The sequence below is a fragment of the Melanotaenia boesemani genome, chromosome 15, assembly GCF_017639745.1.
Source record: "Melanotaenia boesemani isolate fMelBoe1 chromosome 15, fMelBoe1.pri, whole genome shotgun sequence".
NCBI classification, from domain to species: Eukaryota; Metazoa; Chordata; class Actinopteri; order Atheriniformes; family Melanotaeniidae; genus Melanotaenia; species Melanotaenia boesemani.
In genome coordinates, this window is record NC_055696.1 from 13,985,658 (window position 1) to 13,998,346 (window position 12,689).

At 40.2% G+C, this 12,689-nt stretch overlaps 1 protein-coding gene across 1 annotated transcript in view; it reads right to left on the bottom strand.

Annotated features, from left to right (window-relative positions):
• LOC121654758 (transcription factor COE1-like) overlaps positions 1 to 11,818 on the bottom strand; it is a 95,325-nt gene extending 83,507 nt beyond the window's left edge. Inside the window, exons 1-5 of the mRNA XM_042009030.1 lie at positions 11,114 to 11,818; positions 10,223 to 10,379; positions 9,438 to 9,501; positions 8,406 to 8,461; positions 2,089 to 2,162 (exon numbers count right to left, since the gene is read on the bottom strand). Of these exons, the coding sequence (XP_041864964.1) occupies positions 2,089 to 2,162; positions 8,406 to 8,461; positions 9,438 to 9,501; positions 10,223 to 10,379; positions 11,114 to 11,241 (479 nt within the window). The 5' untranslated portion in view covers positions 11,242 to 11,818. The remainder of the gene's footprint in view (positions 1 to 2,088; positions 2,163 to 8,405; positions 8,462 to 9,437; positions 9,502 to 10,222; positions 10,380 to 11,113) is intronic.
• Between the last annotated feature and the right edge of the window lie 871 nt (positions 11,819 to 12,689).

Consider the following 12,689-nt stretch of genomic DNA (forward strand, 5'->3'; position numbering starts at 1 on the left):
TACAGGGCTTAGGATTATCTTGGTGAAATAAGCCAAGATTTTCTTGATAAGTCACCATTTGAATGGCATCAAATGTTGCTCCAAAGCCTGGATCAGGTTTAATGTGCAGATGCATAAACTATCCATTTCACATGCACTAATGCACCATTATAGCACCAGGAATCCTGACTTCTGATAACAGGGAGGATGGTTCCACTACAAGACAGATTTCCACTTCACCTCTGTTCATTTAAATGAACCTTGTCTGCAAAATGTATTTATTATTATTTTTTTATGATAAAGTTTTAACTTGCTTTTGTGGGAGCAGTGGAACTGTGTTTATTGACAATGATTTTTAAAAATGTTGCTGATCCCCATAGTAAACCATACTAGAATCATATCTTTTTTTCAGTGCATTGCTACCCCAATATAATGGCCATTTACTAAGCTTTTATGCCCCATGTTTTCTGGATTGTTGGAACCTTTTAAAGATATAATGAGTCATAGAAAATGAAAGCCTTGATTTCTGTTTTAATAAGAAACATTTTTGTTCAGTATCGTGACAACCCCATCCCAATTTTTACTTTTTCTAACAGCCACATTACTGACTTGCTGTTGGCTAACCCAACAACCTATAAAATGTTCAACTGGGTCATTTTTTTTTTTTTAGCATTACACAACTTTTCCAGCTTATTTTCACAACTTTTTAAAAAGTCTGGGAATCATTCCACTATCTTTTAATTTAGATTTGAAATGTTTCAAACCTTTTTAGGCGACAAGTTTGTTCTGTCACACTTTGTGTTTGTTCCTCCCCCCAAAACACAAAAAAAGAAGAATTTACTCACACACAGAGATCCTTTTTTGGAGAAAAACCCATCACATGTTCGTGCCAAAGCTCCAACCAGTTTTGTGAAGTAGCAGATTGGCTGAGAGCATATGGCTAACAGCATCAACGTGACAATAAGCCACACTGATTAATGGACACTGTGAGCTTTTTGTGTGTGCGCACATTCAACATTGTCTGCTATGTGTGGAGCTTCTGTTGCAGAATCAGCATGTGAGAACATGAAGCAACAGCCATAACTTTGACCTCAGCTGCTGTTAAAGACAGGAGTGTGTTTACGTTGGTTGAAGAGGCACTTTTGCTCCCCAAGAACAAAGGTTTTAAAAAAAAACCCTGCATGCAAAAACACAGCACACAACACAGTGTGTTGTAAAAGACTCATGTGTACTGCACATGGAATGTAAAACCACTTATTCATGTTCACAATTCATTCCCCACATGATGAACAACAATAATTTATGGTAAAATCTGTGTCCAGATACAGTTTATTTGTAAATTTCTTGTAAATCACTTCTGAATTTTCCTCTAGAGCAGAGCAGCCTAAGGAATATTCAGCGAACTATAGAATAAAATATGCCTGATTTCGCTGCTAAAATCCCTGTTTGTGCATACAGATGAACCACCATTTATATTGTTACAGTTAAAGTTTTCTGTGACAAGGTCAAGGAATAGGAACAACTTAATTCATGTGCTAAATTTGAATTTTTATAACTGCCGTTTGCAGGCCTGTGCGTGCATATGCATACTTCTTTGTGTCTTTAAATATGCCTGTGTGTGTATGTTAGAGCCACTGCCTATATTTTATAGTCAGATTGTGGAGGAAGGCCCATTTGTTAGCTACGAAACAACAGAAGGGTTCAGATTGACTAATGAGTTTCTCTGTGTCCTAATTAACCAGGCATCACAAAGACACACACACAAGCCACACATTTTTTCTGCGCACACATTTTCTATTGTATAGGATACGTTGGTAAAATGCCTCTAAAAATAGACCTCTTTCCTCTCAGCCTACTTCCAAAGAGATTCATCTTTAGATTATAATTAAAGCAACAACTGTGAGCAAGCAAACTCATCTTCCTCAGCAGACGTGGCTTCAAGTGCATGTGTTTATGAGACTGGGTGTGGTGGGGGTTAATGAGGGGGGGCAGAGTAAGAAATGTAAGAAGAGGTGATTAATGGGAGCTTTCTACAGATTAACAAATTGTATTGCAGAAATAAAAAGGAAAATCTGAGATGATGAAGAGATGTGGGGAGTCTTTTCTCACCTGCACATGATCTCATGGGTCAGAAGCACTCTGCACATCTCTGGGTTCTTGTCTTGGCCTTCGTAAACAATCGGCTGAAAAGAGAGACAAAGACACAAAAAAAAGAAATGATAACAGATTGTTTAAGACTTCATTTTCACAGCAGACATCCAGTTATGGTACATGAAGATAAGCATGTAACTGATGTTTGTGTGACTGACTCGAAATGATCCAATCAGAAAATCAGAAATGTAAGAATTGTGTCAAATGCAATACATTCTAAAAAAGTAATGTAACTTCACTGTCACTCACTGAAAGTTGCCAGTCAATGTCTGCACCAGTGCATGCATGCATAAAAATTCATTTGCATCTTTATTTCAGTACACTGCCTTTTACATCTGCCAAACTAGAGAACCTATAACATTTTCCAGTAAAGCAATACCATGAAAAAAACAATGTGAAAATAAATATATAAACTTTTTTCCCCCCTCCAACATTTCTCATCTACAATTTATAACAAGAACACTGGAAAAGTGTTTGTGAGATTAACAGGTTGGTTTCCACTTCACCTCAAAGAACATACGGTTCAGTAGCAACACCTTCTCTGCAGATGCTCACACCCATTGTTTCAGCACAGGCTGCCTGACACCCCCTCCCTTCACATAAACACACACACTCTTGTTTTAGAACATCCACACGAAAACAACCCCATCTCATCAGCTGACATGCTGAGTAGGTGAATCTCTGAAGTTGAAACTCACAAGCAAATTAAGTTGTAAATTTGTAATAGCCACTCTTTCTGCTTCTGAAAAGGCGTTCCAGCTGAGGCGTCAACTGCCTCCATTATAAAACGTTCCTGGTTGTGTTTAGAAGCTCAGAGTACAGCTCAGGCATAAGTCACACACCAGTAAGCTATCCATCAATCAGTTTACACACCCTGCCTGTCTTTGGTCTATTCCAGTCTGTTTGATCTGTCAATCTGAACTGCGGAAAGTCTCACCGAGTGACAGGCTCGCTTTTCTCAGGGAACAGCGAGGAAGTTTCTCTGTCCTTTGTAATAATCTTCAGCTCAGGTTCAGACGACCTGCTGCCATCAAGTTAACATTAGTGAATTAAGTTCCTGTGGTGAAAGCTTAACAGCTCTAAAAATTGCAACACTGTGTAGTGATGCTATGCAAGAAGAACTGAACTGATTCAGAAATAACAATTATGCATAATCACTGTTAAGGTCATGGAGTATAAGATAAACTGTGAACTTCCAAAAAAAATCAGCTTCAAGCTCAGCAACATGCATGATAAATCAGCTGCTTCAATCACTGAACGCTCTCTCTTTTACTTAGTGAAGTCAAATTGAAGCTGTTGTATTGCTGATGAATCAGGCACAAGACAGAAGGCACCAGTCACATCTTTTGAGAAGTCAGTGCTTTTCCATTTTTAAAAAATTAACTCCAGAAATGGGCAACAAAGGTGTGTAAAGCATCATAAAGCCACATGAAGGAGAGGCCTGTAGCAGGCAGAAATTTTGAACGAGGCTATAATATCCCCCCAGGAACCCTTGGGCCAGTGTGTTCCATCATGGGACCCCAGTATGAGCAAATCCTGCACAGAGCCCCTCATTTGTAGGAACTAGTCCTATATGGCCCCCAGAAACGTGTAGCTCTGCAACATTAATAGAGAGCAGCAACAGGAATCACATTATTGTAGCTTAAAACATTTCATACTAATAGCTAGTTGTCTCCAGGACCCTCTGTGTTTTCAGGAATTGGAGCCCCCTTGTGTTTCAGGACCTGGGGCCCTTGTCAGTTACAATTTTCCATGCATGTGCATGTGGCCCATTTGAAACTCCCTGCTGAAAATGTACTGACATGTGAACCTGCAGCCTAAAAGCCTCATGGTGGTCCAGGACTCCAGAGATGTACACTCCCAGGCAATGCAAGCATGATGTGTAATATGAAACAAAAATAATATGTGATTAAAGCAGAAACTTTAACAACATGGAGGCTCAACTAATGCTAAGCTAACATTTCCAAAAGGGCCAGTCTACCCAAAAAAACAAAATAAATAGTTATCCAGACTGAAAACAATTTAAATGGACTCAGAAAAAGATAAGAAGCTGTTATTGACACACTACTGTAGCCAGTCTACCACTGAAGATATTGGATATGTGCCTGCAATCCCTCTCTATCAACACTGGAACTGTAAAATTACCCTGATTACAGTTTCCTGAAAGCAACATTGAGTACAGGAAATGTAGGAAAAGTGAGAATTGCACAGATCAAATCTGTTCAAGCCACTAATAAGTCTTGCTCATTGTGCCATGGGAAAAGAAGGGGTCGGCAGCTTCCAGCGAACTTGCACCCAACAAACATGCATCAGTTTAATCTGTGCCTCTCTCATCTTCCCATTTTTTCGCCCTTTTGATCCAGTGGTTTTTTGCCAACACCCACACACATAAACCTTCAACCCTTTGGCCAGTTGAATTAATTAATCTTAAGGAGCCCATAACATATCCATTTACAGGTTCAGTTTTTTTTATGTTAGGGGTCTACTAGACTATGTTTACATGTTATATATAAATATATTATTTTTTTCAAATAGTTCCCTGCTAAAGCATAACTTACCACCTTGTGTCTGAAATACTCAGCTTTAGTTTCCGTCCCTTTGAGCCCACCCTCCTGTACGGCCCAGTCGACTCTGATGGGTCAGCTGATTAAATGTCAAGGTTCTATATTTAAATATGTCAAGGTATCCACAAGCAAGCATAAAAAAAATTATATTTTCCATGAATTTTGAACTGAACTATGCTGTTTTTAACTGATGAAAGCTAATGTGTAATTATAATAATTAAAAGTCATTGTAATCATTAGGATAATTCAGGAAGTTATAAAGAAAAAGAAAAGAAATGAGAAGTAGACTAATTCATTTTGAGGCCACAAACTTAGTTCAGAAATTTAAATGGTGAACTTTGAGTGTGAGTTTGCATAAAACTTTTCTTCTGTTTAGTGTGAACTTCTGGCTTTGTAACTTTGCAAACCTTTTACATCCTCATAAAGATTTTACACACTGAAAGAAAGGAAAGAGCCTAAAAACCATGATTTACCTTGTTAACTTAGAGACTTAGGATTTATAAAATTGTAAATATGTTTTCTTTTTGGTTCTCAAAACTTTAACATCGCTAACAGAACACATCCAAACTTAGATTACCTGCACATATTATTAGTGCTAAAAACTAATAAAACACATCTGTATCATGCAAATCCTGCAGAGTAAACATATGATCATTCAAACACTAACACAGATAAGAGATCTACAAAATAAGCTGGTCATTTTTCTTTGTGCCGACTGTAAATGAAATCCAACTGAGCCCTTGCTTTGCCTACCTCTGCATCATCTTGGTCTTTGCCAACAATTTGCTTTGTTTTGACTCTGTCTTCCAGAAGTGGTGCCACTTCCTGCATTGTAGGAGCTCGGCTATTGTGGATCATAAACTGAGATCTTAATTTCCTGACAACTCTGTGCTGCTTGGCACCTGGAGTCATGTGGAACTCCAAGAAAAAAAAACTGAAAACACTAAAAATAATTCACATATAATATTTTACCCGCCCTTTATGACAGGCTCTTGTGTAAATGTGCAACTTCTCCTGCCACCGCGGCCCATGATCGTCTCAGATGCTTCATCCTGTCACTTCTCCTCCTTCCTTTCTTCTGCTTTTTCCACCTCTGTCTACTTCCTCTCCACCTCACCGGGCCTTTCAGGCAGCATCTTTGCTGCTCTCTCCTGCACCTTTGAAGAAGCGCGACATGCACGACATGTAAACAAGGCTCTGTTAAGCAGGGTAACACACTTCCCCCTGCGTTAGTGTCAGGTCGACTAGCAAGCTAGTGATCCGGCAGGGCCGTGGTGACAGAAGCTTTATTCTCCGGGATGGAGCAGTGATCAATGATTTCCATGTTATGCTTCTGAAAACTGGGAGGTGCTCGCCTCCTCCATTTAACATAATCAGTACTGGCCCTAAACACATACACAGAACAGGTAGGCATACAAAAATAGAAGAGTAACAGAAATAGGAGCTTTAACATTAGAGCTAGTGTTACATTTTCTGGCAGTAAAGTCAGAACTGAGAATAGAATCATCCAAACCAGACATCTGCATTACAGAGCAGAACAGGTGAGCTAAACTAAACCTGATTTGTAAAGATTTCCACACAAAGCAGCACCAAAAACTAAAAGTCTGCACTATAAAGTGGCTTCTACAGTCTTGAAAGCTGCATCCAGATGCTTTGTGTCAAGACAAGTAATTTGCATAGTTCTGAGTTAAATATATTAAATAGCAACAACAAATGGCATCGCTTCCAGACCAGCAGCTGTTTTATCCATGCCATCTTTCACTGAGGGTCTTAGTGAAGTAGTGAATCACGTTTTCAAGGTTTAGTCTCCATATTCTAAGAGGAATATTTCCTGGACGTGCCTTTAGCATTTAAATCCCTCATGATCCATGCAGTTTATCCAGCATGGCAGCAAGAGTATTATACCTCATTGCAACTGTTTCACCCTTATCCTCTCTTATCTTCTTCTATTTCTAGACTTTAACTGTTGTTAAAATATGTAGGAGGTATGCTACTGCTGCGGCCGCATCTAGACCGGGGAGATTAACGGGTCCTCTTCATAGCTGCAGCAACTCGACGGTGTGTGAAGATGGTGATGTTTAACTTGTGATGCTTGTGTGGGAAATTGTTTGGATGTATCACAAATCCAGCTTTTAAGAACATTGTTTTTTGTTTTTTTTCCGTTTCTCAATATCGTTTTCTAAATTTTGGAGCAGAGGGTGGAGCTTGTTTTACTCAACATTTATTGTGCATACACTTTTGTTGCAGAAAAAAAGTTTATGCTGTTGACTCAGTCGGTGTATAAGTGGAAGGATCCAGGCTTGAAGCAAAATTTTTGGTTTTACCTTCAGCTATAAAATAAAATCAGTAGACACCAGTCCCACCCTGTGCTGCTGGGTGGCTTCAGTTTTCCCTGTTTGGCAAGACAACAATGACTGGGAACAAGTGTGTGTGGTTAGAGAAACAGCAGTCATGACATCACTGACCAGCTAAGCCAACCACATGACTGTTTTGGTTTGACCACCTGTTAATGTTCCTCTACTGCTGGGAATAACACAGCCAGAGACTCACATCAGCCTTATTTGGACATTGCATTCATTCTCCTTTACCGTGAGCCAATAAATCCAAACCCTGATTTCTTTACACACCTTGCCCCCTGTCCTGGCTAGGGTACACAGGTATACACACACTCTAAACTAAGTATGCTTTAGTGTTTCAGTTCATCTCACTCTCACAGTTGTCCACAGGTACAACAAACACCTATACCTTCATCATCACCTTGAGGAAAAGTGATTTTTCTCTTTCTAATTTTTTTATGAAGGCAAGACATTTTCAGACATCACTCAGCTTGTGTGTGTTTGTTTGGTGGCTTCAGCTTCCAGGAGCTGTGAGGCCCAACTGTGTGTCGCTAGTGGTCACCTAACCAAGCTCAAGCTAAACAGTGTTATTGTGACACAGTGTGGTCTCGCGAGCCTGCCAGACACACACAAACACACACAGTATGTGGTGCAGTGTGGCAGCAGTAATGTGAGACTCTGTCAGAGCCTGGAGTCACATTAGCAAGTATTCAGTGCATAGCGTGGCTTCTTGGCTCCGTATACCTTACCACACATGCACACTCTGTGTCACACTAGATAGACAACTCTCACTCTCAGTTTATCCCAGAAAAAAAAAATCTTACTTCACTCTAACTGATTACTTAAGGAGAGAAAAAAAAAGCAAACACAATTTTCTGTCTTTGCCCTGTTCAGGCTCTGTCCCCTCTTGCTGTTGTTTTCTCTGCCTCTAGTAAATGAATACATAATAAAACAAAACAAAAACATTAACAGCAAAATTGGATCTGATCAGAAAATGCTTGCCACTCAGCAGACCAAATCCCAGAGGTGCCGTTATATCTTTCCACGTCCCACTGTGAGCTGCAGAATAACGCTCCTGTTCTTCAGCACCCGTCTGTTCCCTTCTGCTCTAATCACAGCAAGAGGAGCACAGGCAAAAACGCCTGGAGTCATGCAGTGTGTGTGTGTGTGTGTGTGTGTGTGTGTGCCTCCGCCCACCTACACACTGTAGAAACACCCACCCGTTGAATCACACACACACAAACACTGACTTCAGTGTGTGCAGGTACATGATAAAGGAGGGCGGCAGATCAGTGGAGTGGCTCATTGTCAGAGAGGTAACAGGAGAGGTGACAGGCTGCTGTGAGTGTGTGTGTGAGTGTGAGTGTGTGCTTACCTGTTTAGTCATAGAGTCTATGAGTCGAACATAAAAGTCCTGCTCTGTTCTGATGCCTGTTGGGAGCCAGAAGAGGAGCGGAAATCATAAACTTTGCATGGACTTACAGAAAAGCACATTGAAGTGCATTACAGCACATCAATGATGACTTTGGAGGTTCACATTCATTTTTATATATTTGTTAAAGACAAAAATTACTCAGAATATTCAAATTGTTTCCCCTTTTTTATATTTTACATTTTTGTGTTGATATTTTTTTCTTTTTAGGCCTAAAAAAAAAAGACAGAATCCAGCACAAAACAGATTACAACGACCTGCTTCACATGTAATCAGCAAATTTTCAGAAACCAAAAAGGTTGAGAGCAAATTTGAAAGATAAGGATAACAGCTACTGCTCATCAGTTTACATTTTGTAAATAAATCTTAAAAAGCTCCTGTGTGTCTTCCCACCACAAAACATATCCTGAGTTAAGTCGGTTTGATTTATCTCCTTGTTTGTCATTTAAAACAGTTCATATTAATATTTAATTGTGCACTTGAAATGCATTCTTCACTAACAGACCTAAAATATCAACAAGTGCATGGCACATTTTGTGGCTGTGCTTTATTCCTCCAGCCATGGCTGAAGCTCTAATATTCTTGCTGCTGGCAGGCTGCAGCTCAAACTGTCAAGAGTTTTTTTTTTTTTTTTTTTTTTTTTTTTTTAATGGGACAGCCTGATTTAGGGACAGTGACAGTGATAAAGCCACAAAGCTGCTACAAATCGCCTCCAACAGCTGTGCTGAAATTTGACTAATAGATATGATGAAACTGCACTGCTGTTTCTGTGACATAAACAAGTTCTGGCAGCCTGTTGGTCCTCTGCAACATTTCATCTCACTACTCTGGGGACAGGGGACATTTTTCCACATTAAATCTTGTGGGGGGAAAAAAATCAACTGCTGCATGTGTGCATATTTTATATGAAGAAGCAATAGAGCTGATTTGAGCAAATTGGCTGCGTATGATGCGCGCGTGTGTCGGGAAACTCACCGTTACTGTAAAGAAGCTGCAGCCGGTAATGAATCCCGTTATTGGTCTTCTCTCCGCTTGTTTCCTTAACACACACACACATACACATAAACGTACACAACAAACACCTATTTGTTTACAGACGTTCAGGACAAATTAAAAATATAAAAAATAAATATATTTTTAAAGAAGCACTTCTGTGCACATGCAGGCTGGGCGAGTCCGGTATAAATAAATTATTCATCCATTTTTGAATAAGTAAATAAAAAATTCTGATTTATGTTTACGGCTTATAATATTAAGGATGCACAGGCCTGTAATTTTCTCATGTGTAATCACGGTGTTATTGTGGATTTTTAATTCCTCTGTAATTACTGGTTATGTTTGGAGGGGCCAATAAATCCAACAGTAAATTCTTTCGCTGCGCTTCGATGTCATAATGGATGAAGAGGTTTCCACGCCGTTGTTTATGCAGAACAGGCGGTTGTGTTTGAATTGAGATGTAAATAAAAACAATCTGAACGTGGAAAAAGTGTTTGATATTCGTCAAGTGCACGAATGGACAGGGCTGTTTTTAAACCACATGATAGGCCAATGTCTTGTTTTAGATTGTTAATAATAATAATAATAATAATAATAATAATAATAATAATAATAATAATAATGTACTTTTTTATCAAAATGATAAGAAAGTTTAAAAAAGTGACATTTAATAGTGATATCAGCATCACACAATCGGGCCTGCAGAAATATCAGAATGTTGAATTATCGTGTTTCTTGGGAGCAGCACGACTCTCTGTACTGACCTTCTCTTTCTCAATGAAGTCTACGAAGTTGGTCCTCTCGATCTCCACCGGCTGGCCTTGCCGGTCGTACAGAGCCAGGACGAAGTGGAAAAAGTTGGACTTGCGCAGATTGGAGGGCGGCTGCTTCTCAAAGTGAGCCCGGGCCAGACCCACTCCACTGCGGACACAGAGGCGAGATGAAGTCGGTTTTAAAAATTGACATTAAAGTGTTACCCTGTAAATAAAAAACACACAAACACACACAGACATATATATATATATGTCTGTGTGTGTGTGTGTGTGTGTGTGTGTGTAATTTGAAGACTTAAGGAAAAAAATTTAGTTTGTATGAGCTTGATTTGATAAGACGTATCTTGTTTATCAAGCTGCCAAAGAAGAACAAATAAGAATAAAATATACATATATAAAAAATCTAATATCAATTCTCATCTCAAAATATATGCTAATGAAAATGCTTTGTTAGAAGACTTTTTATTTAAAGATATCGTGATTCATTTATGCAGCTCTGTGCTAAATTCGTTTAAATAAATACAAAGATGTGTGTTTAGAAAAGAGCTAGGGTTTTCTTAATTTTGATCCCAAAGCATGAGCACAAATGAATTATTTCTTCCTTTTGATGTCATATTCCTTATCCAAACACAAAGTGCACTTTATATGCATAAAAGTGTGAAGCCGTAGCCATGTTGCCACTAACTGTTTAGTTAATATAAAATTATTCTAAATTAAACTCGTTATTCCCCAAAGTTTCCCAGCAGGAGATAAATCCAAAAAAGTTTTTCCCCGGACAGCAGCAGCAGGATCCTCACGGACAAAACGCTCTTTGATTCCATCTTTCGGAAGTCCACGCGAAGAAGGGTGGAAGTGTCTCCTTCTCACTCGGGCAAAGCTCACCTTTGGGCCGCCGTGTTGGCGTCCAGCACGCCGCCCCCCTGCATCCAGCTCCGGACGTTCATGCCTCCCAGCGGCTCCTCTTTCAGGCTGCTGCCGCTTCTCTGGATGCTCTCCTGAATCCCAAACATGAACAAACCTCCGAAGCTCGAGACCTGTCCTTCCGTCTTTTCACGCCTATCCGCCTGACTGTGCACTTGCTCTGCTGTGGATCCTTCACAATTCAAGCGGAGCAACGTGGGTGCGCTCTTAGTTACTGATGCGTGCGCTGCGTTTGAAATCAATCACTGAGCTTTTTATTCCTCTCACTCTTGCCCTGAGGAGTTAGTGGATACTAAAACGGGGGCACGTCTTACCACAACTCTGACATCCAAAAAATGTCCGGACATTTAAATGATTATTAGAAATCGTTAAAAGGACGAGGAGAACGAGATGGACCCAGAGTGGAAAGATGTCTAGAAGTCACTCCTGGCGCGCTGTGAGATCCACACTTGGAGCTGTCAGAGAAAGGAAAAAGACATCAACAGCACCCGGATAAGATGTCACCATTATCTTAAATTTCTTTCTTCTTGTTTTCTCATTCTTCACTCTCTTTTTCTTTTCCTTTGCCTCAGTACTGTGGTCCGGGATGTTTTGCGGGGTTGCTGACGTCCAGAGCAGCGCTTAGTCTTGCGGATGACTCCCGAGCTTTCGCTACTCCGCGCTCTCGCTGAGGAAATCGCTTTGTGACTCTTCCCAAAGGACCCTCTCTGAGAACCAAACACGGGCTTCTCCCGCCCCGGGGGAGAGAGAGAGAGCGGGAGAGAGAGAGAGAGAGAGAGAGAGAGAGAGAGAGAGAGAGAGAGGGAGAGAGAGAGAGGGATGGGGAGAGGAAAGAGGGAGGGGACCGACGAAAAGGAGGGGAAGGGACAGGGCAAAAAGAGAGAAGACGCCCCCAAACAAAGACCAGAGTGGAGTCAGGTCTGCCTCTTGCAGCTGCCACGGAGCTCCTCTATCCTTCCATCCCACCCTGCATGCCCGAGGACCTGCTCTGCCTTTCTTTAAAAAAAAAAAATCTCACTGCACATCACTTTTTAGTAAAATTGTGATAAACTTTTACGCACAATAAATCCTTGAAAATCAAATATTGAAAGTTCTCGGTGTCCACACAGAGCTGCTGTTTGGAGCTTAAAATTGGGGGGGAAAGCTAAAGAGCTCTGCAGCATTTCAGCGCAGTGGACATCTCTGGCATCAAGACTTTAATATCTCAAATATTTTACGCGCTATTAGAAGCTGAAATAAATCATTAGATTTTACTACAGCAAAAACACACAACCACCTTTATTCAAAATCAATTTTTCCTAGAGGAACGTAGAGAAGAATAAATATCTCTCAGTGTAAATTCCCTTTATGAGAACTCTGTCATTTTTATCGAATCTGATTCTAAAACCAGAGATCTACATTTTCTGTATGTTATACCAGCCGCTTATAGGTTCAAATATAAAAGCCACTTTTCATCGTCACATCATTATTCCTGGTTGCCATTGTCTTCAGTACAGGCCCGCTTTTTATTTTTTGCACCCAAGCGCCGCAAGACACA